Source organism: Chiloscyllium plagiosum, chromosome 1 (genome assembly GCF_004010195.1).
Source record: "Chiloscyllium plagiosum isolate BGI_BamShark_2017 chromosome 1, ASM401019v2, whole genome shotgun sequence".
In the NCBI taxonomy this organism is placed as follows: domain Eukaryota; kingdom Metazoa; phylum Chordata; class Chondrichthyes; order Orectolobiformes; family Hemiscylliidae; genus Chiloscyllium; species Chiloscyllium plagiosum.
In genome coordinates, this window is record NC_057710.1 from 37,971,752 (window position 1) to 37,999,051 (window position 27,300).

Consider the following 27,300-nt stretch of genomic DNA (forward strand, 5'->3'; position numbering starts at 1 on the left):
GCAGTGCATGTCATATATTGGACTTTCAGGAAGTGTTTGATGAGTTACCTCACATTAAGCCACTTTAGAAAAGAATCCATTGTGTTGGAGGTAGTATATTTGCATGAATAGATGATTGGCTAAATAATAGAATACAGAGTTGGGAAAATGGGGGTATTTTTAGGTTAGCAACCTGTAACTAGTGACATGCCACAGGGATTAGTGCTGGAGCGACAATATTCATAACATATATTAATGACTTAGATGAGGAAAGTGAACTATAGCCAAATTTGGGGATGACCCAAAAATGGGTGAGAGGCCAAGTGGCAAAGAATGACACGGAGTCTGCAGTGGGATAATGCACAGATTAAGTGAGGGAGCAAAAACTTAAAGATGGAATGTGGGAAAATGTTTGTTATGCACTTTAATAGGAAGAACTAATCAGTTGGGAATACCATTTAAATATAGTAAGATGGCAGAAAGCTATGGAACAGAAGGATTTGGGATTCCTTGTCCAAAAGCTATCAACCAAGTTCAGCAGGTTATAAGGAAGGCAAATGGAACACTGGCCTTTATTTCAAGGAGATTTGATTACAAAAGTTGGGAGCATTTGCTAAAACTATACTAGGCACATGTCAGGCAACATCTGGATGGACAGTTTTGGGCCTTTTAACTAAGGAAGGATAGATGGGAATTGGAAGCAGTTCAGAGAAGGTTCACTAGGCTGATATAAGGTATGGAGGGACTGGCTTATGAGGCAAGGTTATGAGTAGGCCGAGTCTGTACTTATTATAATTGACAAGAATAAGAGGCAACCTTATTGTAGCATGTAAGCTTCTTAGGAGGCTTTGACAGGGTAGGTGCAAAGAGTTTGCTTCCACTTGTGGGAGGGTCTAGGACCAGATTGTACATTTAATATTAAGACAAGGGGAAATTTCCTCTCTGAGAAGATAGTGAACCTGGGGAATTCCTTACGGAGAGGACGATCGAGCTTTGCCTTGAAGCTTATTGATGGCTGAGATAGATGGAGTTTAAATGAGAAAGGAAATCAACGTTTATGTGAATAGACAGGAAAGTGGAGTTAACATTATTGGATCAGGTGTGATGTCACTGAATGGTGGAGCAGATCGATGGGGTGAATGAATATTGAATGAATATTATGCTAGTGACTTTTCTCTAATATTTTATAGATGCGTTCTGTGGTAAAGTGGGATGGAGATTGAGTCCAGTGATACAGCTGCTCTACAGTGAATAAGTTAGAAACTACTTACAGCAAGTTGCCAACCAGTTAATTAATTAAATAAGCCAACTAATTAATAGCCACCTCACCCAATCCTTCATTTATTTGAAGGATGAATCCATGGAAAGAACAGTTGCTAAAGCAAAATAAAAACACATATAACATTACAGAGGGTGAGAGTGTGTTGGATAACTGGATCCACAGGGGGAGGGAGAAAAATCATTTGCCTTAACTTATTCCTACCCACAAATTAAACATAGAAATGGTAGTTCTGAAGTCCATATTTCCTGATGAAAGTTCTGGAGCAAATAGAAAATTAGCTAAGAGCACGTAATCAGTGTAATTCTCAAAGTCTATTCATCTCATTACACAAGAAACAACTTTGCTCAGGTTGATTTGAATGTGGAACTTTTTTACCACATGGAGCAGCTGAGGCAAAATGCAAATAAGGGGACACAAGATAAACCCAGAAGGCAGGAAGAAGCAGCAGCTTATGCTTATAGTAGTAGATGAAGTAGGGTGGGAGGAAGCTTGCAAGGAGCATCAACCTTGTGATGATGAACCTGTTGTACCTGATGACCAGTCACCTTGTTGTAAATGCTTTGAAGCATCAAGTAAACATGTAGCAAGTCACTTCAAAATCAATTATAAATGTTGACATTTAAGTAAATCTCTGTGCACTTCGGTATTCACACTACTTCTCACCTAGTAATCATTCTCATTATTTCAGATCCTTGCACACCTCTCCAAGACAAAAATCCTTGGCAGAGATATTGTTCCAGGTCACACTAACCAATAACTATGCAGTGCAGAAAAAAGTATTCCAGATTAACTCAGTTGTCAGTTCGCCTTTCCATTAGTTCTGTTTCCTCTGCTGGGGTTTGCCCAAAAATTAAAAATAATATACTCCTATTACATTTACTTGTGCAAAGTCTTGAAATAGCAGGATATCAGTGGCTTTACTTAAAATAAAATAAAACAGTACTCATTAAAGCAATATTGTTTAAAAAAATTACCTTGAAAATCTCCTAAAGTATTTCCAGATAACCTATTGCACCAGTGCTTTTAAACTTGCAGAAGTGCAGGGAAAACAGTAATATTTCAGCTATGATGAAGAGTCATCGAGACTCAAAACATTAGCTTGCTCTCTTTCCATAGATGCTGTCTGACCTGCTGTGATCTCCAGCACTTGTTGTATTTCAGACAATTTGTTCTTTCTCCACCTTTAAAGTCAGGGGTTACATCTGCCACATTGGGAGTCCAGGTCTGGCACAGATCATCCAGCACCCTCACAAATTAGTCTGTAGCTTCTTTTCTTAGCTTTAGGTTTTTTTGCTCTTTATTCGTATCATAAATCCAGGCTCAGCTTAGTTTTCACAGTTTTTCTTCACAGCTGGAATCAGCCTCGAAAGCAAGTACATTGCTTATGCAAGTCTTTAATTACGCCACGTTAAAACACTGTTAATTTGTCAGGTCTTCAGTGACTACACCCACATCCCTCAGCATTTTGTTCGATTGAGAAACATAAGAAATAGTATTCAGCCAAAGTTGAGAAAGGAGAGAAAACAATGGCAGAATCAGAGAACAGGGCAAAGCAGACACTTTACTGTCTGAGCAGTATCAAAATTGGCAATACACATTCCAACAAAATTTGTTACAGTTCACTTTAAAAAGCAATGATGAAGACCACAAAAAAGTTGTTCACAAGCTCAGTCATACAGTCACCCAGCACATTAATCAAAGTGAAACAAAAGACAAGTATTGTGACTGCATGCAATAACCCTCTTAATATAAGAAAACAAAACATCTGTATTGTCCAAGACAAGGGTCTTAATTGCATAAAGGGGTTACCATCAGTCACGGTACATCAGTCAGTGACTGCTTTAGGTTTGCAGCTTAAAAAGTGTCAGTTGCTGCCTTGTGCAACACATGAAGCGAGAATGTTTCAACCTTTGTCACAATTATCACAGAACCATGCCAGATTCTCCCATGATAGCTATCAAATAATCTTTCTGTATCGATTTTGAGCCACATCAGTCCCATTTCATTGCACTTATATTCCCATCCATTTGACAGTGACAGGGAGCTCCTGGGTTGATACCAATTAAGCTCTGTGTAACTTCAACACCAGCCGTAAGAGACAGCAGGCTTTGCGGCAAGAGCTCCACTCAAGCTCACTCCGTTTAGCATGAATGAGTCCTCAGAAGAGAAAACCATGTTTTGAAAAAAATTGAGAATTGCCATTTATTAACTTAGTTATGATAGATACCTACTGTGTTTCAATTGTTCTTATTAAGTGGACTGCGATGATTCATACCTATATGCGAAATATTATTTTGTCATTGCAGTTGTATAATCTGAAAACAATTGTTGACAGGTTATGTTGCTAAATCACTAAAATTTGCCAAACATTCTATATAATAATTTTATGTGGTAATTATAGGATAAATCACCTCAGACGCAAAAGCCCAAATTTTATAGTCTCAGATAATCTTTTCTGAAGTTTAGGTCAGAGTTGTGGGGACCGAGCGGAATCCCATCGTAGCAAACTGCAAAGAAATTTTCCCAGGAATTTGAAAATTCCACTGAGCAATTCCCTTATACCTGGAACCCTCTGAAAGTATCTCTACAAACTGGAGAATTCAGAGTGTCCCATTGTAGTTAATAAATCATAGCTCAGCAAAAGTTAGAGTATTAAATGCCTAATTTCTGAATAACTATTTAACTCACCCCAAGTTAACACTCAATTCCCAGATCCTTACCCAATATATCCTCTCTCCCCAGGATCCTACACCCTAATCCCCGACCTCCAACACCACTGACACACCTCCCCAGCCCCTGTATCCAGGGACACCTCTCACTATGAACTCAACAACACTGTCCCTCCCCATTCCACCTCTGGATCAACACTTTCTTCTGTCAAACTTGACTTTCTGATCCCCAATCTGGACTCTCCCCTCCAACCCTAATAATCTTGACCCACCATCGGACTCAATCCCACCCCTTGCCATGATTTTCCATACACCCTGGGACCAGATACCAATCCTTGCTCTTTGCTGGAACCCATATCTCCACTCCATTCTGATCTATCCTTATTAATCCAACACTTAGCTGGCCCTCTTGAGAATTTGCACCTTGTAACTCTACTTACCTGTCATCTATCCACCTAGCATCTATCAACCTGGCACCCATCCCTCTGGTATTCTATTCCCTACCTACTTGGCACTGTACCTTTCGCACCCTAAGTTCACACAAGTTCTTAACATTTTACAACAGCTGTCAAAGTGGTTGTCTGTGACACAGACTCCTGTGATATAAAGGACATAGATTACCTTCCCCTGACTGTTCGAAGCTACAAGGAAGCTGTCAGAATGGAAGCAAATCCCTGTATTTCTGAAGTAGTCCTGAACAGAAATGCCAATCTCTTTTAGTCACTAAGGAGCAGAGCGACAATTTGCCTGACATTGCCCCTCCTCAGAAAATCTGTCCCAAATTGTCAATACACAACAGACTTTCATGTCTCTCCAACCCTCACAATTCATGCAGATTATTTCCACATCATTGTTTTGAGTCCAGACATTACCAATGTCCCGCATAAGAAAGTCATGTAGACGCTAGCAAAATATGGAAATCGTCATGAAATATATTTACCACCTAGATAATTATTAGGAAATTTAGCCCAAAATTAAACACCATGAATAAAATATAGTCACAAATAATCCAATAAGGATTTCAAGAGAATGTGAGGCTCAGAGGTGAGTACAGTTACAACATTTGGAGGATATTTGAACAGGTATGTGGAAAGCAAAGGTGTAAATGGATATGGGCCAACCGCATGAAAATGGGACTAAAGCGGACTAGTTCAGCATTAGGAAACCTGGTTAGCATGGACAAGTTAGGTTGAAGGGTCTGCTTCAATGTTACGTGACTCTGGGACTCTAAATGATCTCAAGTTTCTGTGGCACTTGATAGAGAGGGAAACTGTAATACGTTCCAGTGATAACCTTTTACAGTTTGTATATTTAGATGTCAGGTGAGGAGATCAACAATGACCTGCATTATATTACCATCTTTTGAAATGTCGTGAAGATCAAACACAACTTTGACTTCTCTTCCTGCCCTTTGTTATCCCTCTTTCCTGTTTCCTGGAATAAATGGGGGATCTTTATTTTTACCATGATGCATTAAAATTCAACTATTGGACACATTTTCAGTATGGTATCACCATAGCTCAGAAAGTGTTATTTTAGAACCGGTTACAGTAAGCTGAAATTCATTGTTAGTTCTATTTATTTTATTTTATATTCCAGACTTTTCTTCACATTGGATAAACATTTCACCTTTTATTACCTATACTATAACCAGTTCAGCTTCTGGACAAAATTACTGCTGATATATTTATATTAAAATGTTGATACAATGCCAACCAAACATCAAGAATGCTATTTCCCATGTACAAATTGAAATTATTTTAACCTTCACGTATATGAGATATTGATCCTGTGTACAATGAAATCACCAAATTACACCTTCAGAAAAGTGAAATATGTCGGTCTGACACACAGCCAATTGCAGAAGTGTTTGTGCAGAAAGGGATATTGGAAGCTGCAGTGATTTGTGAGGAATGAGAAACAGCTACAAAAATACATTACTACTATCAGACTGTCAAATACAGTTTGTCACATAGTGTGACAAAACCACAGATATTTTTAAGCCAATAAACCACTGTCATGAACCGTAGATAGCAATCTATGCAAATGTATACATCCTGAGAAGCTAGCAGCTTCCTGATATTATTTTTCATTATTATTTTTAGAATTTAAGCAAAATGATATCTGAAGAATTTGTAATACAAGCTGAAGGGATAATCCTGGTATTACTAACTAGACCTGAAAATAAAATAAACAAAAATAGTTCACAAGTATATTTTTGTACTAGTTTCATATATCATTAGAACTCAACAGTCTTGATAATTCATAAAATATTTTAATATTAAAAAAATTAACATTCCTAAAAGTATTGGCAGATTTTCAAAGGGTGGCTCTGCTTTTTTGAACTAAAATATTCTATTTCTGAGGTGACAGAAAATAAAATCCAGAATTTTCCTCTTGTCAAGAAATCAAATGGACAAAATCTCTGCTTGAAACAATGAACAAAAAAGGCAAATGTAATTTGATTTTAACAAATCGGGTGTGACACATTAAATTTTTTCCTTTTTAAAAAAAAAATCTAGAATAATTAGGAAGGATACAGTGGGAAGGATGTCATGACTACATGAGAGTTTAAGTTCAGTAGTAAGTAAAAAGCCAAGGAATTAGTCCATTGGACAGCTTTAATGCATAAAGAGCAAAGTTCACACAAGGGCATGTTACAGATGTGGTTTAGAATTAAAACAGAATGCAACTTACTCTATAAAAAGAACAAAAAAGGATAGGAACATGGAAAGATTGCAGGGATAAAGTGATCAGGAAATACACATAAACAAATCATTCAGGAGAGCAGAACAATTACAGCATATGAGATCTCTATAAATCGAGACAGGGTACAAGTCCAGAAACTCCCTCCCTAAAGCACTTGTGGGTATATCTAAAAGGCACCTTACTGCCATTTTCTTAGACGCAATTAAGGATAGGCAATAAATTCTCATCTAGTCAGAGATGCCCATATCCCATGAATGAATAATACAAATGCAAATAAGTTATACTAAGCTATTACAAGCCAGTTAGGAGATTTCATCTAAAGAATTAATTCTGGACATTGCACAATAGGAAGTTTACCAAGGAATCAGAGAAGTTGCAGAATTTTTCAGAATTGTACCACGAATGGGCAAATAAGAATTATTTGACAATGATACAACAAGGTCTACTTCTGTCCAAAGTCTTCTGGCACCCTGCTGACTGCATAATACAACGATCAGGGAATCATTTCTATCAATTAGTCTACAATAGAATGAGAAATATCATGTGGAAAATTCCACAGATACAAGGCTTTGGTAATCATTGGCCTAATGTTACCCATTCCCTCCCAAGTGCACTGAACATACCACATCACATACTAAATGAACCATTTCCCAAAATAGTAGCTTAAGGGTCTTCAGAAGCCAAAATGGCCTTCCTTGCCTGATTGAAATTTGCAGGGTCATGGACAGTCTGATCTCTTGTGCTAATCTGAATTGTTATTAAAAGTGGTTATGGGAAATCCATTGTGCAATTACAGTAACTTATGCCTACTTGTTGAAATGTGAGCAACACACCAATTTCATTTTCCCTGTTCATTATTTCTGCATACATGCATGTATGGATGAGGAGGCATTGGCCCAGCAGTGTTATGGCTAGACCATTAATCCAAAGACCCAGGCAATATTCTGGGGACCTGAGTTTGAATCCCACCATAGCAAAATTCAATAATACTATGGAATTAGGAGTCCAGTGGTGACCATGAAACTACTGTCAGAAAAACTGATCTGGTTCACTAATGTCCTGTAGAGTAGGAAATCGGTCATCCTCACCCGGATTCTCGACCCATAATAGTGTGATTGAATCTTAATAACCTACGGCCAATTTGAGATGGTTAATAAATGCTGGTCCAGACAGCAATACCCACATCCTGTGAATGAATCAAAATAGGTGCCCGATTTCACTGTTTTTTTTATTAACAGCAGTAAGGGACGAGTCACGGATTCCATGCATCACTTAAAGCTAGCCCACTCCATTTTAAGGGAAGATGTATTGTGGTTGGAACATTTGCTGAGAGTTGTGCCTGAAGTTAAACTTGTTCTATAAAACAGTGAGGAACAGGCAGGCTCCAAAGTTTTCAGCTACTGTCAGGAAGGTCTCGATGGAAGAAGTGTAGAGTGGGAGAGATGTTCTGTACTACTTGGTAGCTGGGAGACCCTCCAGCCACATTGTTAAAAAAAAGTGTGAGCAAAAAGCTCAGATTAAGTCGAGCCATAAGGACCTATGTGCAAAGCTCCAAGATACTTAATGGCCTCACGTAATTGTTCAAGATCAGTGAATCCACATTGACCCCATCCTTACTGCCACAACCATGTTGACCAACTCTGTTCACAACTTATGGAGCCAACCATGATGCTGTGCCTAATGATAATTTTTGAACCACCAGTGCAACCCATCTGTGGAAGGGCAAAATGCTGTCATGTGGGGTCAGCTTACTGCCATCATGATTATGGAAAACTGTGTACAAAGGGGCTTAGCATCAGTACACATGCCACCATTACATTTACTGGTTGCTGAAACAATAGTAAGGGGAAGCATCAATGGTGCCATGGAGCATGTGTGCTCCCATCATTGCCATTCTGTTAATGGTCTTGTTATTGCCTGTTGTCAACCAATATTGAGAGGTACAGTCAAGCTTTCTAAGCCAAAGCTGCTTGTACTAGCAAAGTTGTTGCGACTGATAGAAGACTGTAATACAGGCACTAATGATTCCAGAAGAATTACTAGTTTATGTTAGTACAACATGCCTGGATTTCATTTATAAATTTGACCAAGAAAACATATTGGGTGATTTTAATCATTTCACTTTGGTTAAGCAGATGCTACATTTCTAATGACAAAGTATTGATAAATGGTAAATGGAGTTGCAATTATTATTCTTCCAATCAAATCCACTCTTCATGGACAGCCGAGGCAAAATAAGGTTATCCAAGGAGCTCCTCTTGCTCCTCGGTGTTTTGCTTTGTATGTGGAAAGTACTGCCCACCTCATGATGATGAGGATGTCTAATGTGCAGAAGAGCATAAGAAATCTTTACATCTACACCAGTGAATACTATAGAGCTCTTCTGGAGTGATGAAGACAGCAGAAGTATCCAGTGAAAGTCAACATATGAATGGGTTACACAATGGAGTTGGGAATAATGTCAGCAGCAGGACACACATTATCAACTTTCAGGAAGAATAAACATACTATTTTTCGACCAGTGCAGTTTAAGAATAGAAATTGCTTTCTGCCAGGTGGTGGTCAATTGGCCACTTGCTTAAACAAAAATATTGAAGAGCATTTAGGAGTAAGATCAAATTCTAACCAGTTTTAGTGCTTCCTCATCCCTTGTTAAACAAATGTACATTTCCTGTCTTAAACCAAGAATATGCAGGTCCAAAGAACATGCGTCTCTGCCTCAACTACTGAGCAACCGCCATTGCAATACAATTCAATGACAATGTTCCCCTTGCCCCAGCCCCTCTCATTTACCTCTTCACCCCCTTGGCTCACAAGCCTCATTTCTGAGGAAGGGCTCTTGCACGAAACTCCGATTGTGCTGCTCCTCGGATGCTGCCTGACCTGCTGTGTTTTTCCAGTACCCCACTCTCAACCCCGACATCATCTACCATACCAGACATTTAGTCGAGCAATCTGTTGCAACAATTTCAACATGAATGTTGCAGTTAGGCTGATAATAAAGGCACTCCCCTTTGAGGCAGACTTTTGAAATTAATCTGTGACCCAACCTGAAGTGTGCCAACTTTGCTTTAGATATCTGGAAATGTTTCTCCACTAGTAATTCTAGAAAGACTTGAAACAGCTTGACCCTGGATTGCACAAGTATGATATTCTGAAACACTTCCAAATGGGACTTCTTCTGGCTCACTGAAAAGGTCCACCCGATTGAAAACTGAAACTGTGTGTTGGACAACATAATTGCTAGATTTTTTACCAAGGTTGTGGCCTGAGTAACTGATCATTAAAATAACAGCTGCCATGTAAACCTTGTAACTTGTCTGTTATGTAGGGATTTCAAAGATCTGGGGAACATGACAGACCAAAGACTTTTTGTTTAAAAAATGAACATTATCTGGAATTTTAGGAATTACCTGCTTTTTTTCAAATTATTGGGCAATAAGCATGCATCATGCCCATCAAAATTTTCAGGAAGATGAATACTTTTAAATGCAGCATGGAATATGGACAATTTACTTTTTAGAAAATGGACTCCAGAGGGTCAGATGACTCTGTGTTTTCTATACAGACAAGGAATAACTCATGTCCGAATAAGCTCTAGAAAGCCTCAAGACTGAAGAGACATCAGGAAAATTGGAAGGACACATACATTGTGGAATTTACAGTTGAGTATTGTTTGAACATTCACAGAGACACAGTTTACAATACTTGGTGCCTGAAACCTTGAAATCTAACAAGGACGAACGTGAAAAACCCACCCCACGCTGAGGAAGCATGAATGGGCGCCAAACATTCTCCATTGTGTGACAATGGCTTGTCATCAAATCATTTAGGTGAGCAATGGGTGTATTGAGTCTGTGGTCATGTAATCAAAACGAGCAAATGATAGCAAACATCTTATTATTCCAAGGACAGGATGCAGCAAGTCGGTCTGGGACCAACACCAGAGAGGGTACAATCTCACCCAGAAAGATCACAAAAACACTACCTCAAGAAAAGTCGACACAGGAAGAGAAGTGGAACATTTGTGTAACTGCAGATTATAAATTTGACTACAGGCTACAACCATATCCTTTGACATAAAAAGGCCAGAAGTCTGCAATACAATATTGTAAATTCATCACCAGAGGCCTCTGACTTTCATTCTTCTTCGGTGAACCAAAAGGGAATTTCCAGGCCTAAAATGAGGCCCAGAAGAAATGGAATAATATGGAGTTTCAGAATGTGAGGTAAGTGGATGCTGCATCTTTAGAACCATCTTTCTTGCATGTCTGCATGTGTGCTTGTTACAATTACATTCTGGGTGCAGTGCCAATAATGAATTACCCTTTGTTTAGATTTAAAATTACAAGGAGGCCTGTCTTGAGTCTATCCATAAAATTCACTGCACTCATTGAATATGTCGCTGAAGAGATGGTACATGGGGTAGTGTTTCAGATTCCAGGGGGCATTGGGACCATGGCTGGAGGAAGTGGAACCAGTAAAGACTGGATAGGCTACACCTGAACAGGACTGGAACTAATGTCACAGAGTCAGGGTTACAAGCACAGAAACATACCCTTCAGTCTATTTCATCCATGCTAACCAAATATCCTAAATTGATCTGGCCCTATTTGCTAGGATTTGGACAATATCCCTCTAAACCCTTTCTATTTACGTCCCTATCCAAATATCTTTCAAAATGGTGCAACTGTACCAGCCTCCGCCACTTTCTCTCACAGCTCATTCCACACACGCACCACCCTGTGCATTAAAAAGTTGCCCCTCGAGTCTCTTTTAAATCACTCCTCTCTCACAGTAAACCTATGTCCCCTAACCTGGGAAAAAGATCTTGGCTATTCATCCTATCATGCCCCTGAAGATTTTATAAACTTCTGTAAAGTCACCCCTCAGTCTCCGCTCCAGGGATAAAAGCCGCAGCCTATTCAGCTTCTCCCTATAATTCAAAGCGTCCAATCCTGGCAACATGTTTGTAAATCTTTTCTGAACTCTTTCAAGTTTAACAACATCTTTCCTATAGCAGGGAGACCAGAATTGAAAGCAGTATTGCAGAATCCTGTACAGCTGCAACATGATGTCCCAACTCCTATACTCAATGAACTGACCAATGAAGGCAGGCCAAGCACCACTTCCTACCTACAATTGCGCTTTCAAGGAATTATACACCTGCACCCCAGATCTCTTTATCCAGCAACATCCCCAAGGGCTTTATCATTAACTATACAAATCCTGCCCTGATTTGCCTTACCAAAATGCAATACCTAATATTTTTCCAAATTGAACTCTATCTGCCACTCTTTGGCCCATTTGATCAAGGTCCCGACATACTCTGAGATAGCCTTTTTCATTGCCCACCACACCACCAATATATGCGCAGTTTACAAACTAACTAACCATACCTCCTGCATTCATAGTTGCTAGAGTAGTTGGGGAAGCTTTAACATTAACTGGTAGGGGCATTGGAAACCTACGCAAGGAGTCAGAGGAAGGGAAAATAGAGGACAAAAACAAAAGAAAGAAAGTGGAGTCACAGGTAGATAGGATAGTGAAGGAGGAGTTTGGTATGCTTTCCTTTATTGGTCAGAGTATTGAGTACAGGAGTTGGGAGGTCATGTTGCGGCTGTACAGGACATTGGTTAGGCCACTGTTGGAATATTGTGTACAATTCTGGTCTCCTTCCTATCGGAAAGATGTTGTGAAACTTGAAAGGATTTATAAGGATGTTGCCAGAGTTGGAGGACTTGAGCTGTAGGGAGAGCCTGAACAGGCTGGGACTGTTTTCCCTGGAACGTCGGAGGCTGAGGGGTGACCTTTTAGAGGTTTACAAAATTATGAGGGGCATGGATAGGGTAAATAGGCAAAATCTTTTCCCGAGTGTCGGGGAGTCCAGATCTAGAGGGCATTGGTTTAGGGTGAGAGGGGAAAGATATAAAAGAGACCTACGGGGCAACTTTTTCACACAGAGGAATGAGCTGCCAGAGGAAGTGGTGGAGGCTGGTACAATTGCAACATTTAAGAGACATTTGGATGGGGATATGAATAGGAAGGCTTTGGAGGGTTATGGGCCAGGTACTGGCAGGTGGGACTAGATTGGATTGGGATATCTGGTCAGCATGGACGGGTTGGACCGAAGGGTCTGTTTTCATGCTGTACATCTCTATGACTCTAAAGATGATAGGCAGAGAAATCAAGAGCCAGAATCAAACAGAGATACAGTGAAAAATAATAGGAACAGAACAAGTAATATTAGTAAGAAAAGCTTTTAAGCTTCGTGCTTTAATGAGGACATCACTGGCAATAAAATATATGAATTAACCCCATAAATAGATGAAAACAGGTATGATAGCATCAGGTTTAAAGAGACATAGCTGCAGGGTGACCAGTGACGGGAACTGAATACCCAGGGATATTCAATATTTAAAAAGGACAAAGAAAAAAATGAAGTTGCATTGCTGGTTAAACAGGAAATTAATGCAATTGTGAGGCACAATATTAGTGCTGATGTGGAAACTGTATGGATAGAGCTGAGAAACACTAAGGAGCAAAAAACATCAGTGGGGATTGATAACAGACCCATTAAATGTCCAGTTGATGTTGGGAATGACATTACACAGGAAATTACAGACAATATGCAACAAAAGAAATCTGTCATTATGAATGACTTCAATCTGCATATAGATTGGGTAAATCAAACTAGTAACAATACCATAGAGGAGGAATTTCTGGAGTGCATACAGGATAGTTTTCTGGACCAATATGTTGAGGAACCAACCAGAGAACAATGCATTTTACACTTGGCATTGTACAAGGAGGAAAGAATAGTTGGCAACCTAGTTATAAAAGATCCCTTGGACATGAACAACCATAATATGACAGAAATCTCTGTCGAGATTGAGAGTGATGTAGTTGATTCTGAGACAAGGATCCTGAATGTAAATAGAGGGAGCTATAATGGTATGAGGCATGAATTGGCTAAGATATATCAGGGAATATTACTTAAAGGGATGATGGTGGAAAGGCACTGGCAAATGTTTGAATGGCTCATGGGTGAACTGCATCAATTGTTAATTCCTGTCTTGTGTAAAAGTAAAATGGAAAAAGTGTGCAATCATGCCTTTCAGGGGAAATTGGAGAGAATATTAGATCTAAGAAAGAAGCAAATAAATTTGCCAGTAAATTCTACAGACCCAAGGGATAGGAGCAGCTTAGAATTCAGCAGAGGAGGACAAAAGGATTGGTTAAGAATGGAAAAGTAGAGTATGAGAGTAAGCTTATGGGGAACCTAAAATCTGATAGTAAATGTTTGTATTAGTTATGTAGAAAAAAAGTCGCTGAAGATCAATGGAAGTCCCTTTCAGTCAGAAACCAGGGAATTTATAATGGGGAACAAAGAAATGCCTGAGCAGCAAAGTACATTCTTTGGTTCTGTGATCACATAGGAAGACGTATTGGAATTCTTCGAGGATGTAACTCGTAGAGTTGATGAGGTGGAGCTATTGGATGTGGTTTAGTTGGCATTTTAGAAGGCTTTTGACAAAATCCCACATCAGAGATTAGTGTGTAAAATTAAAGCACATGATGTTGGAGGTAGTGCATTGAGATAGATTTTTAAAAAACTGGTGGCCAAACAGGAAACAAAAGCAAAAATGAATGGGTCTTTTTCTGAATGGCATTAGTGAAAGGGATTAGTGCCAGGATACCAGCCATTCACAATATACATTGATAATTTAGACAAGGGAACAAAATGTAATATCTCCAAAGTTGCAGATGCTAGGTGGGAGGGTGAGCTATGAGAATGATGCAGTGATACGTCAGTGTGATTTGGACAAGTTGAGTGGGCAAATGCAGAGCACATGCAGTATCATTTAATTAATTTGAGGTTATCCACTTTGGTATTAAAATAGGAAAGCAGATTATTATCTGAATGGCTATAAATTGAGAGAGAGGGAGACACCAGTCGCTGAAGGTATGCAGGCAGTCCAGCAGGCAATAAAGAAGGCAAATGGTATGTTGGCCTTCATTGCAAGAAGAATCAAGTAAAGCAGCAGGGATGTCTTGCTGCAAATTTACAGGGCCTTGGTGAGACCATACCTGGAATATTGTGTGGCGGGACTGATGTGAGGAGAATTGTTAGGACTATATTGACTGGAATTCAGAAGAGTGACATAGAGAATCTCATAGAAATCTATGAAATTCTAACAGACCTTCTTAACAAATTCAAACAAGACAGATGGACAAAAGATGTTCCTGATGGCAGGAGAGTCCAAAACCAGAGGTCACAGTCTAAGAATATGGACTTTGAACTGAACTGGGGCTAAAAGGATATGGGGGAAAAGCAGAAACAGGCGATTGAGTTGTATATTCAGCCATGATACATTGAATGATGGAGCAGGCTCAAAGGGCCAAATGGCCTACTCCTGCTCCTATTTTCTATGTAAAACAGTCCTCCTAAGAAAAACATCTTGGATAGGTTAGTTGAGAAAAAGGGGAAAAATTTCACATCTCTCTTGTGTTACATATCTTAATGGTTACAATTGATAGCAGAGTCTACTATGTAAATAGCATAAATGACAACAGATGAACACTATTTTAAAATTCCTGAAGAATAATGTTTCACTTTCTGAGGTACAGATGAATCTGAAGAACCTTTGCATTGCCCAATGATTGAAATACTCTGGCATCCCTTTTCAACTTGACCTTCTGGTATTATACTTCGTGAGCTTAAAGTTAATAAAGTTACTAAGCACCTCATTTAAATTAAACACTGCTTTAAGAGTGACTTTCACAAGACTAAAAACGGCCTGGCGTTGAACTTTCAATGTCAGTCAGATGTTAAATGTTAAAATGGATATTTATAAACCAATCAATTCACTACCCATCAACTAATGTCCACAGATTTTTAGCCATATATCCCATACTGAATATCAGTTTTGGCCAAAAAGCTCATGTTTTAGTTTACTATGTTTGAACCTGTTGAAAAGAAAAGATCTTTGCCAAAAACTAAGGAGGCTTTTCTGCAGTTAATATCTCTGCTTTATTGAGTTATATATTCCAAGCTTTTTGTGATGCTAGTTTACATCTCAATCGCTTAATGATGTTTGCTTTACAATTGGTGGTGGTTTCATTTGGAACAATGTGGCTTTCTAGTGAGAGATGGAGTAAATTCCTTTACCTTAGTCCCTAGAATGTGCACCCTGAATTAGTCATCTTCCCAACTGGTCCAATTTGCTGAAACATTTTTTGGTCATGTGTTTTTATCTATGTTAATCCAACACCCCTATTTGGTGCTTATTTTCTTCCTTCACAAAACACTTTGGAACATCTGTGTTTACTGACAATTTCACATAGCTGAAATAACAATGTAAAATACTGAGGATACTAGAAATCTGAAACTAGAATAATAAATGCTGGAAATACTCCACAGGTTAGACAGCATATGTGGAGTGAAACAATGACTTTCAAAATTTGTTCTGATAAAAGGTCATCTCAACCTGATCCATTAACTGTTATTCTCCACAGTTTTGCCTTACCTGCTGAATATTTCCAACACTTCTTGTTTTTAATCTTAAAGACAATGTTGCTTACATTGTTACATATATGTAAAAAGGGAAAAATGAATATTCTCTCAAAATAAATATTCTTTCAAACTGTAACTGTATTTTGAATGAAAGACAAACTTTGTTAGTCAGTGTACACAACTGCATTTGTGTCAAGTAAACCTATTGTCCGTTAACTTAAATAAATATAATGAACACTGTGAGATCTATCAGGCAAATGGGATCAGTTTCATTTGGGAAACCTGGTCAACATGGACAAGTTGGACCGAACCGTCTGTTTCTGTGCTGTATGACTCTAAGACAGATTTAGCAATACAAGTTCGAACTGTGTATAAGATTATAGATTACCCCAAGGATTAATACACCAAGAACTCAAACTGGCCATGAACAATCAAATATATTGAAAACTAAAATAAAACATTGTCCCATGTTTTTACAATAGGAATAGTGTGGTGACGAGGTGGCTGAGAGGTTAAGGCGATGTACTGCTAACCTATTGTACTTTGCAGGTGTGTGTTCGAATCCCACTCTTGTTGCTTTAGTCAGCAGCTTGTGTTAATGCACTTTTTGTTTGTGTCCAACATCTTTTAGTTGCTGGAGAGGGTACTGAGGCAAAATGGTTTTGTGCGGGGGAGATCGTGCCTTACCAACTTAATAGACTTCTTTGAGGAAGTGACCAAGTTGATAGATGAAGGAAGGGCTGTGGATGTCATATACATGGACTTTAGTAAGGCATTTGAGAAGGTTCCCCAAAGCAGACTAATGGAGAAAGTGAAGTCACATGTGCAGGGTGTGCAGGGTGTTCTAGCTAGGTGGATAAAGAACTGGTTGAGCAGCAAGAGACAGAGAGTAGTAGTTGAAGGGAGTTTGTCAAAATGGAGAAAGGTGACCAATGGTGTTCCACAGTGGTCAGTATTGGGACCACTGTTGCTTGTAATATATATAAATGATCTGGAAGAGGGCACTGTTGGTATGATCAGCAAGTTTACAGACGAAGATTGGTGGAGTAGCAGAAAGCACGAGGGACTGTCAAAGAATACAGGAGGATATAGACAGACTGGAGAGTTGGGCAGAAAAGTGGCAAATGGATTTCAATCCAGACAAATGTGATGTGATGCAGTTAGGCAAGACTAATTCTAGAGCAAATTATACAATGAACAGTAGAGCCTTGGGAAAGCTGATGAGCAGAGCGATCTGGGAGTGCAGGTCCATTGTACCCTGAAGGTTGCTGCACAAGTGGATAGAGTAGTCAAGAAGGCATATAGTATGCTTGCCTTCATTGGACGGGGTATTGAGTAGAAGATCTGGCAAGTAATGTTAAAATTGTACAAGATATTGGTTCGGCTGCATTTTGAATACTGTGTACAGTTCTGGTCGCCACATTACCAAATGAATGTAGACGCTTTGGAGAGGGTGCAGAGAAGATTTACGAGGATGTTGCCTGGTATGGAAGGTGCGAGCTATGAAGAGAGGTTGAGTAGGTTAGGTTTATTTTCATTAGAGGAGAGGAGATTGAGGGGGGACCAGATTGAGGTTTACAAAATCATGTCAGGTATAGACAGGGTGGATAGAGACAAGCTTTTTCCCAGGGTGAAGGATTCAATAACGAGAGGTCATGCTTTCAAGGTGAGAGGTGGAAAGTTGAAGGGGGATACCCGCAGCAAGTACTTCACACAGAAGGTGGTGGGTGTCTGGAACGCATTACCAGCAAAGGTGGTAGAGGCAGGCACCGCAGATCGGCTCAGGCTTGGATGGCCGAAGGGCCTGTTTCTGGGCTGTAAACTTTCTTTGTTCTATGTAATTATGATTGCTCGTTATCTTAAGTAAATTGGACATCATTATCCAGGATCAGCATATGAGTGGTTAAATATGATCATCTAGAAGCTGTTAACTTACCTTGCTCCACAATTTTTTTCTTTTGTCTCTTTCTCAGTCCCATCATTAAGTTTTGAATGTGGTTTTGCATTGAATTAGTGACCTAACCCAAAATTTTCCAATTAGGCTGTGTGCCTCAGTGAGAATTCATCAATCCAATCGATTGGAGACAGGTATTTTGATTTTCCTATTCACGAATGCCATTGATCCTTGTCGAAACTGAGTTGTTGGATCAGATGGCCAGTAAAGAGCCATTCAGATGCCTGCAAAAGTTCCACTGGCAGCTGTTAGTCTGGCAAATATCAAGGATCCCTATTCCTCTGCCACTGACCGCATCAAAGCTTCACTTGTACACTGGCCTTATTCAAAAAAAGATGGTGAAATACAAACAAAACAATAGCTACCTGCTGCACTTTAATAGGATACAAGACATGCCACATGATTAACGTCTTTCAACCTTCTCTCCATCCTCTCACCCTTTCGAAATTATTTCACTTTCAATATGATTATTCTCATTCAATTAAATTCACTGAGAATCTTTGTAGGCAAGGTTTATCCGATAGCATTCAAAGATTTGATGTGATGCTTTACTTCAACTCAAACGAACAATGGAGCTCATCAATTAAGCAGAGACATTTTGATGTAAAAGAACTTCCTCGGCAAGATTCCGACACCGATCTTGCATTCCCCTTTCTGCAGGCTCAAACACATTGAACTAAAAGCTCAAGAGAGGTTCAATATAGGAGATCTGATTAAGAGTCTGCGGACACTGGGTGATGAATATTTAATAGCTTAATAACAAAATAAACTGCAATGATTTTTTTTTCAGAAACTAACAAGCTTGGAAGAGCATTGGTATACTGACAGTCAATGATATTCGACACCACGGGTTTTGTTGCCAACCGGCTTGACACGTTTCCTTTCATGGCACTGATCAACAAAGCCAAGTCGGGCAACTTAAACTGGATGAAGGATTAATTTTGTTTCTTTGTTGTGTTTGGATTTGAACATTTGCCGAACCCAATGTTTCTCTTTATTGTCAGCAAATTTGGATTTGCTGTGATTGATGGAAATGCACCTGGATTTGGACCATACTTTGCTGAGAAAACCAACACTAAGTCTAACGGTACCAGGGTAGAAAGCGTGGTGCAGTGGTGGCTTTCACCTCAAGTTCGAGGTTCAATTTTCACTTCAAGACCTGATGATTGCAGGAAGTGTGTTTCTAACAAGGTATGTAGTAGCCCATAAAAGCAGAAGAGTCTCTGCATTAGGCATGCTTAATCAGGAGTGGTACTCCTCAAACTCCAGTCTCTTGTGATGGGCAAGTGACCATTTCCAGGTAAACATAGCTATGGAAACAGATTTCATCACGTGCTTTGTCTACATATCTGTCACTAGCTGTGAGAAAGTCTCCAAGTCTAAGAAAGAGTGGTACCAACAGTTGCTTATTTGGTAATGGTACAGCAGCTTCAAGAGAGGAGTCCATTTCTACGTAAACTCAAATATCTGAAAGCTTCTGTTTCGTTTTGCTGTAACAAAAGCTTCAAAATATGTTATCTCATCATTTGTCTTACCAGTGTGGGTGTGGAGGTGCAGAAACCTTACAGTAAGTACAAGATTAACTTGAATTGAATTTATTGTCACGTGTACCGAGGCACAGTGAAAAGCTTTGTCTCGCAGCCATACAGGCAGGTCAGATAGTTAAATAGCATAGATACCTAAATAATAGGTAAACAGCGGCAAAAACAAAAATACAGGTACAGGCAAATGTTAAAGAGTTTGATTCAGATACAGAAACATTAGGTCTTGTCCGTTTTGGTCTAAATAATATTCTAACAACGTGATACGTGTTGCCCCAGCCACTTAAATTCTCTCCTATGAAATAATAATTCTTACAAGGCTGAAGTATTTTCATTGGTAATTTTAATGTTTTTAAAAAAAGACATTGCCAATCTTTGTTCTTTCCTCTCTTGACTAATCTTTCTAGATCTAATTTGACAATAAATTCACCCACTGCCTTCTCAATCTAACTGGTTAAGGATTGTGATCCTTTTTTTGGAGAGGTTTTAAGGCAGAGGTAATGAGCTAGCTAGTGAAGGTTCATGAAGTAAACAGCTTGGGAGGCCCACAAGTTTTGTTTAAAGTTGGAACAATAGAAGCAGCCTCGATGGGTGTGGTCAGCTCTACAAACCAGGATTTCTAGTTTTTTTAGCTTTGAGAGTCAGCAGCAGTTGTTGGTGGAATCTCAACAGGGTTGGAAGCTGCATTAAGTATCTCCCAGCTGCTACTACTCCTGAGTTTTCACTTGATATTTTTTCTCTCGCTCTGCTGCTGGATTGCATGCGAGACGATCTGTTTCTAACTTTGCCTTTTTGCCAAAGGGTATGTTTACAGGATGCTACTATATTGGAACAATTAATTAGTAATAGTTACTGTATCTATTATTCTGTTAAGTTTTTCAATAGAGTTAAGTTATTTTAAGTTCTTCTTTTGGTGCATTTTAACTATAGTGTTTGATAAATTGTGTTTTGCTTAATGTCGAGTAGTTAAACCAGTCAAACTGCACCTGGAACACAGCACATTACATTTGCCTTTGAAATATGGCCGAAGCTACCTTCTTAAAATATTCTGAGCGGGTCTGGTCTGATCCATAACAGGAAATATACTGTATTTACTGGACTCAGGTCTCAGATAGCTAATTGCCACAAATATGATGACATCAACTTAAGGCTTTCAGCAATTTTCCCTACAAACAAAATTAAAATGTGAAACAAGATATAAAATGTGCAAGGGCCAGTCTAACTAGCACAGGTCCTATTAGTTGCCATACCATGCCACATCATATTATCGTGCATTAATATCATATCCATCACTTCCTCAACTGAGATCTTAGCATAGATCAAAATCTTATGATACATTAACACACTAAACTTGTACAACTGGAGGGAAAAAATCTCTCAAACCCAAGAGGCTGACAAGTGATACTGAACGAAGAGAAACATTTCCTCTCTTTTGGGTGTATGCAATCAATGTCAAAGATTGACTACTTGGAGGCATGTTACTGCAGGCTATATATGTAGGCACAAACAGGATAGAACTCTACAAAAAGTGCCTTTGCCAGTTATCCCAGTTGGATACATGACTTTATGAAGTGTGGAAAAAAAAGTGATCTCATGGTCACTGTAGCTTTTCGATGGGTCACAGTATAAGACAAGGATTAAATACAATATGCCAAACAGCCTAAAGTCACGTATTGTCAATTAATGCTTCAAGAGTCTGTAAAGATATCGGGTGGAACGACTTGTATTACTGTTATGAATGGTTGTAATTCATTTTTTGGAAGCTTTTACTGCACCGTGAGAGCATCTGTACTGAGGTCAACCATAGTTTGCCACCATTCTTTCAAGCACTGCAAACCCATTAATTGCTCTTTATATATTTTACAAATTGTATAAACTTTTACTTTTTGAAAACTTCTACAGTACTTTAGTATCTTTACAGATTTAATAAGTGCCAAATGAGCATTTTCCTCTAAGCACAGTGCCAAAGTGCAGCTGTCTTCACTGTTAACATATTATTAAATGTTGAAAAGTAAAACAAGTTTAAATGTAACCATCATTCATTAAAAAAAATGATAGAATTCTTGTTCAGGCAGTTTTAACACTAAAGTAAGTGAATTACAAATATTGGCTTAACTCAAAAAGCAAGTATTTGCCAGACACAACGTGATATAAATCATTCCACTGTGATGAGAAGTAAATCACCATACTGTTTCTTGTTATAACAAAAATAACTGGCTCTTCTCCCTCAATACAGATGAAGACAAAATTCTTGAAACAATCTTTTAATTCCTTAGTTCGTAAAAGTGACAGAGCAAATGAGCTGTAAAAATCAGAGTTTGTGACATTTAGCTTTGATTTTTGATAAGTTTGCAGATCAGGTAAGAATGTCAATAGTGTGTTATACTTTGGTGTCTACTACCATTGAAATTCAACCAGAGGGAAAAAAATATATGCCAGCTTTCCTTCTGCGATACCTGCTGGGGAACGTATGCTTGCTGAGGTCAAGATGAGAAATCAGCCTTGGCTGTGATATTCCAACACTTGCCACCAAGATTCTCACATGAATGACCATTAAAATGATATACCAATGGGCAACCGCTCTTTAGAACTGTACTTCAACAGGTGGTCTATCTTATTTGTCTTTTCATAGATAATAAGAAGAAAACACAGCCTAATGATGTAAAGAATGGAAGTTTGAAAAAGGAGGAAAAAATGCAAAATAAGTGATGCATCAAACAATTTGATTTATTAGGAAACAAGGGTAAATCATAAACTGAGGCTCAGTTTTAATATAGGCTCTACAATATAGACATTAATAGCTTTCGCCCAAGGAGTAAATTAATGCAGTCACATTTGTAAGACAGAAAAAATGAAGTTACAACAATTATATAAATTCCAAAGTGGGTTGCTGACCTATCAACATGGTTCATGGTTGAATTTAAAATGACAGGTAATATCTCTCTTGTTCTTCAAAGGTCACACGATGCTACGCAAAAAAGTGACTGACAAACTATTTTTATACTTGCTGATTTCCAAAAAGTAGAACGCATCTTTACTGCTCCAGCAACAAGAAGTTATGTTACACAAGGCTTTACTTCTGATTGTTCATACAAAGCACAACACTTCAAAATGCTCTCATCAATATTTTGACACACAATAGCATGATAATTGAACAATGGAACTTACTGAAGATGGCAAGCCTGGAGGAACCTTCCTAACCTTTTTCGGTGGAATTTCTGTAAATCAGTAAGTTAACATGTTAGCAAACACCTCCTTTAATCAGGGCTGCTTGTCAAATCTACTTACCAATTTTACCTCCCATTACATCAATGAACTGGCAGTCTTTACACAGATGAGTGCAAAGCTTTGGAATATAGATGAATGGAGATATGAAATATTTATATGTACCTCACCCAAATGGGTATTTCATAAAAATGTATCTGACCAAAATGAATCTCACCAAATCATTATAGTGTGGATCTTTCATAGTTGCATCAAACCATATTACCATTGTATATCTGCATTCCCATAGTTCCTGGGTAAGTCAACACACAGAAAAGGAAGTTGTGAAGAAGTCATACTGGACATGATACACTAATTCTCTTTCCACCATTACTGGCAGACATGCGGAGTTTCTCCAGTTCTTTCTGTTTTTATGGGAAGTCTGGTTGATTATTCCCCTTTTCAGACTTGGCCTGCCAAGGTTAACAACGAAGCTCACTTTGCTTGGGTCAGCTAATAACAAAATTGTGGATTATACCCTTTTAGGTATAGCTTAAGATCATTCCAGGCAGCATTTTTAACAACTGAGCCACCAAAGGAACAATCAGCTACAGCTCCTACCCATTAGTTTCCTTTGTACGTGACCTTTTCAGAGAGTCGTCCAGGAGATGGCAGCATGCAAGTGATGTGAAAGCCCTACTTGCAAACAAACATAACGGTAATGCAATTTTCCAATTCTAAAGCTACTTTTCCAACTTTACATTTGAACAGAAAGGAAGGTTTCAGAGTAAAGTCAGCTGAAAAATAAGTGATATGCTTTGAATTAACCAAAGGATGCTGGTCATGTTAGATGAAATTTGAATATAGAAGGGGTTACTTAAAAGTCAAGTTCAATTTCAGTAATAAGAAAAGACCTGTCGTGTTAAATAGTGCTATCTAGCTAAGTAGCATATATTCACGGTTTCATGCATTAATATCAGCAGCAACTCCATAGGAACACCTGATAATTTTTGACAACTTGCATCTGATATTCACCAATGAATAATGGGACATGCAGCTAAACCTGTCAAAGTGACCACCCGTGGTTCCCACAAAAAGTGGTCTTTATTCACAGGTGGTCCCCTCCACATGGCTGTCAATTAAAATCGCATCTGAAAACACTCAACCCCTATATCATCACTTTTTATGTTGCTGTTATAATGTGAAACAATCTCAGAGGGCAGGTTCATTAAAACTGTAAATCACAGATGGAACTGTGAACACGTGCCTGCACTTCACAGGTGGCCACTCCTCACAAGCACTGTTGTAATTCATGTCAGTGTCAATTTCACTGGTCATTATAAACTGATGATCATTTTCCTAAGTTTTTGACAATGGGGGGGGTTTATGGTCTTATATTGTGGTCCAACTTCAAAGTCTTTTAGTTGCAAGACCTCCACTCTTTCTAAATATTTGACATTGACATGCACAAGTAAAGGGTTGAACTTGTTAGTTTAATGGACAGTTTCCATTTCTTAAGTACAAAATTTGGATTGTATCAGTCATGTATCAAGTAAATGATAACATCCATACATATATCATATGTAAAGTCAATTGATATTAAAAAAATTGTGTGCTATTTCAACAAAAACAAGTTTGCAATTGTTGTCATGGTTCATAATCTTACAATCTGGATAATTCTCAGCAATTCCTAAGTATATATTTATAGAGAATGAGTATTGGCTGAGAAATGAAATCAACTCAAAGTTTGTATTCCAGTGTTAAACTGTTTAACCTTTGTTCTTCAGGCCTCTGATGTCATTCCATCTTTTTTCATCTTAAGTAGATTGAAATGAGATTATTCAGCAAACAAGCCTGCACAAGACCAGAAAATGTAGGAGCAGATTTAGGCCAGTCTGCCTTGTCATTCAGTCATGGCTAATTTGTTTCTCAAACCCATTCTCCAGCCTTCTCTCTGTAATCCTTGATCCCCTTACCAATCTATCTTAAGAACATATCTACCTCTGCCTTAAATACACTCAATAACTTAGCCTCCACAGCCCTATATGACAATGAGTTCCATAGATTAACAACCTTCTGGCTAAAGTAATTCCTCTTCATCTCAGTTCTAAAGGGTCATCCCTTCACTCTGAGGCTGTGCCTTTGGGTCCTAGTCTCTCCGACTAGTGGAAACATCAACTCCACATTCACTCTATCCAGGCTTCTCAGTAGTCTATATGTTTTAATCAGATCACATCCTCTCAATTCTTACCAACTCAATCAAGTACAGACCCCGAGTTCTCAACTGTTCCTCATGTGAGAAGTCAGAAATCCCAGCGATCATTCTTGGAAACATCCTCTGAAAACTCTCCAAGGTCAGCACAACTGCGTGGGTTTCCTCTGGGTACTCTGGTTTCCTCCCACAGTCCAAACATATGAAGGTTAGGGGAATTAGCCAAGCTAAATTGCCCATAGTGTTCAGATACTTGTAGGTTAGGCGCAGTAGTCAGGGGAAATGTAGAGTAATAGAGTAGGGGTATGAGTCTGGGTGGGATACTCTTTGGAGGGTAGGTGTGGACTTATTGGGCCAAATGGCCTGTTTCCACGCTGTAGGTATTCTATGAAAACAAATATACATCCTTTGTGAGAAATGGGTCCCTTCCACATGCTACTTATGTTGTCCTGTTATGGATAATTCCTCTCCTATTTAATCTCTTCAGGGGACATTGAAAATATTTCACTATTTCCAAAGGTCATCTAGTAGGTTTACTAAATTAATACGTGGAATAGGTGGGTTGTTCTATGAGGAAAGGTTATATAGACTGGGCTTATTTCAATTGGAGTTCAATTTATGTTCAAATGTTTGGAACATTCTGCATGACAGCATGGTAGCTCAGTGGTTAGCACAGCTGCCTTAAGCACCAGGAACCTGGGCTTGATTCCACCCTCGAGCGACTGTGTGTGGAGTTTGCACATTCTCACCATGTCTGCCATGGGTTTCCTTTGAGTGCTCTGGCTTCCTCTCACAGTTCAAAGATGTACAGGTTAGGTGGATTGGCCATGCTAAGTTGGCTGTAGTGTCCAGGGATGTATAGGCTAGGTGCATTAGCCATGGGAAATGCAGGGTTATGGGGATAGAGTAGGGAGGTGAGTCTGGATGGGATGCTCTTTGGAGGACTGGCATGGTCTGAATGAGCCGAATGGCCTGCTTCCACATTATAGGGATTCTATGGGTGAGGAGTGACTTGAGTGAAGCATGTAAGATGCTAAACAGTCTTGACAAGTTGGACACGAAAAGGACTTTTCATCTTTTAGGTCAGTCCAGAATGAGAGGGCACATTTTTAAAGTAGGTACTCACTCTTTCAGGACAAAGATAAGCAGATTTTATTTTCTCTCAGAGGATTATTTTGGAACGCTCTGCCTCAGAAGGTAATGGAGGCCATGTCAGTTAACATTTTTTAAAAGCACAGATAGATTCCTTTGACTAATAAAATTCTAAGTTTATAGGGTGGATGGAAATGTGGAATTTGAAAGCAAGCAGATCATTAATGATAGTTTTCAATGGTGGAGCAGGCTCGAGGGTTGCATGGCCTCCTCACGCTCCTAAATTATAGTCAAATGTTTGTGTGAAGCATACTGCAGGTTCAGGAGAGGGCTTTTGTGATACATTTGAGTTTAGTATAATGCTCTGAATTGGGCTGTTTTACAGACAGGATATTATTACAACGCACACGTGATCCACATAGCTTGAATTCTGTCACTTTCTTGACTTCTTTTCTTTCAGGTTACATCACTTTCAGCAAGAGAATGCCAAAAAAAATGAAAATAATTATTGACAATCTACTTTGGGACCAAAAGGTATTTGCTTTAACTTTTCCTCTTAGAAATGTTGCAAATAATCCTTTAAAAAAATTGGTGGCTCATGGTAACGTCGTGAAATACAAGAGTGAATCTCAAGCTACTAGGAACAGAGATAGAATTCTAATTACTATTTTGGACCAGGCCAGACCCCCTCAAAACATTTCAAGAAAGCAGCCTGGACCCTAACTTTGCTAGGTGCTTTAAGCAGGTGTAGTGTGGATATTCCAGGAGTGATGCAGCTAGCCCAACCACTTAGTTTTACACCAAACATAATTAATTTGCAATATTTTCGAATAAAACACAAACCAAAAAAGAACAGAATGTAGAATAACTTAACCTATCCGAAAACCCAAAAGGTTATCCCAACTTAATGATGCTGTTCCAAATATTTTCAACCATCCCCATAAACATCTCTTGGCAAAAAACAAAAGGAAAAATCAAACATAGGGTCTTACAGGAGAGATGTCAGACACAGAGAGAGAGAGAGAGAGAGAGAGAGAGGATTAGCATGGACCTATTTCTTTGGGTTTAGCAGCTTCACAACTGACTGCCTGCTAAAACCAAACCAAACCAGAGTAAAGCTGAGCAGGCAGAACTGGCCACC

General features: G+C 38.9%; 1 protein-coding gene across 8 annotated transcripts in view; it reads right to left on the minus strand.

Moving 5' to 3' along the window:
- The window catches only part of tcf4 (transcription factor 4), a 459,054-nt gene that overhangs the window by 204,373 nt on the left and 227,381 nt on the right, over positions 1 to 27,300 (minus strand). For 6 of the 8 annotated variants that reach the window (XM_043674585.1, XM_043674258.1, XM_043674177.1 and 3 more), the window contains one exon: positions 22,820 to 22,869. The exons of the other annotated variants lie outside the window; for them this stretch is intronic. In XM_043674585.1, the coding sequence (XP_043530520.1) occupies positions 22,820 to 22,869 (50 nt within the window). The remainder of the gene's footprint in view (positions 1 to 22,819; positions 22,870 to 27,300) is intronic. 8 annotated transcript variants of the gene reach the window in all.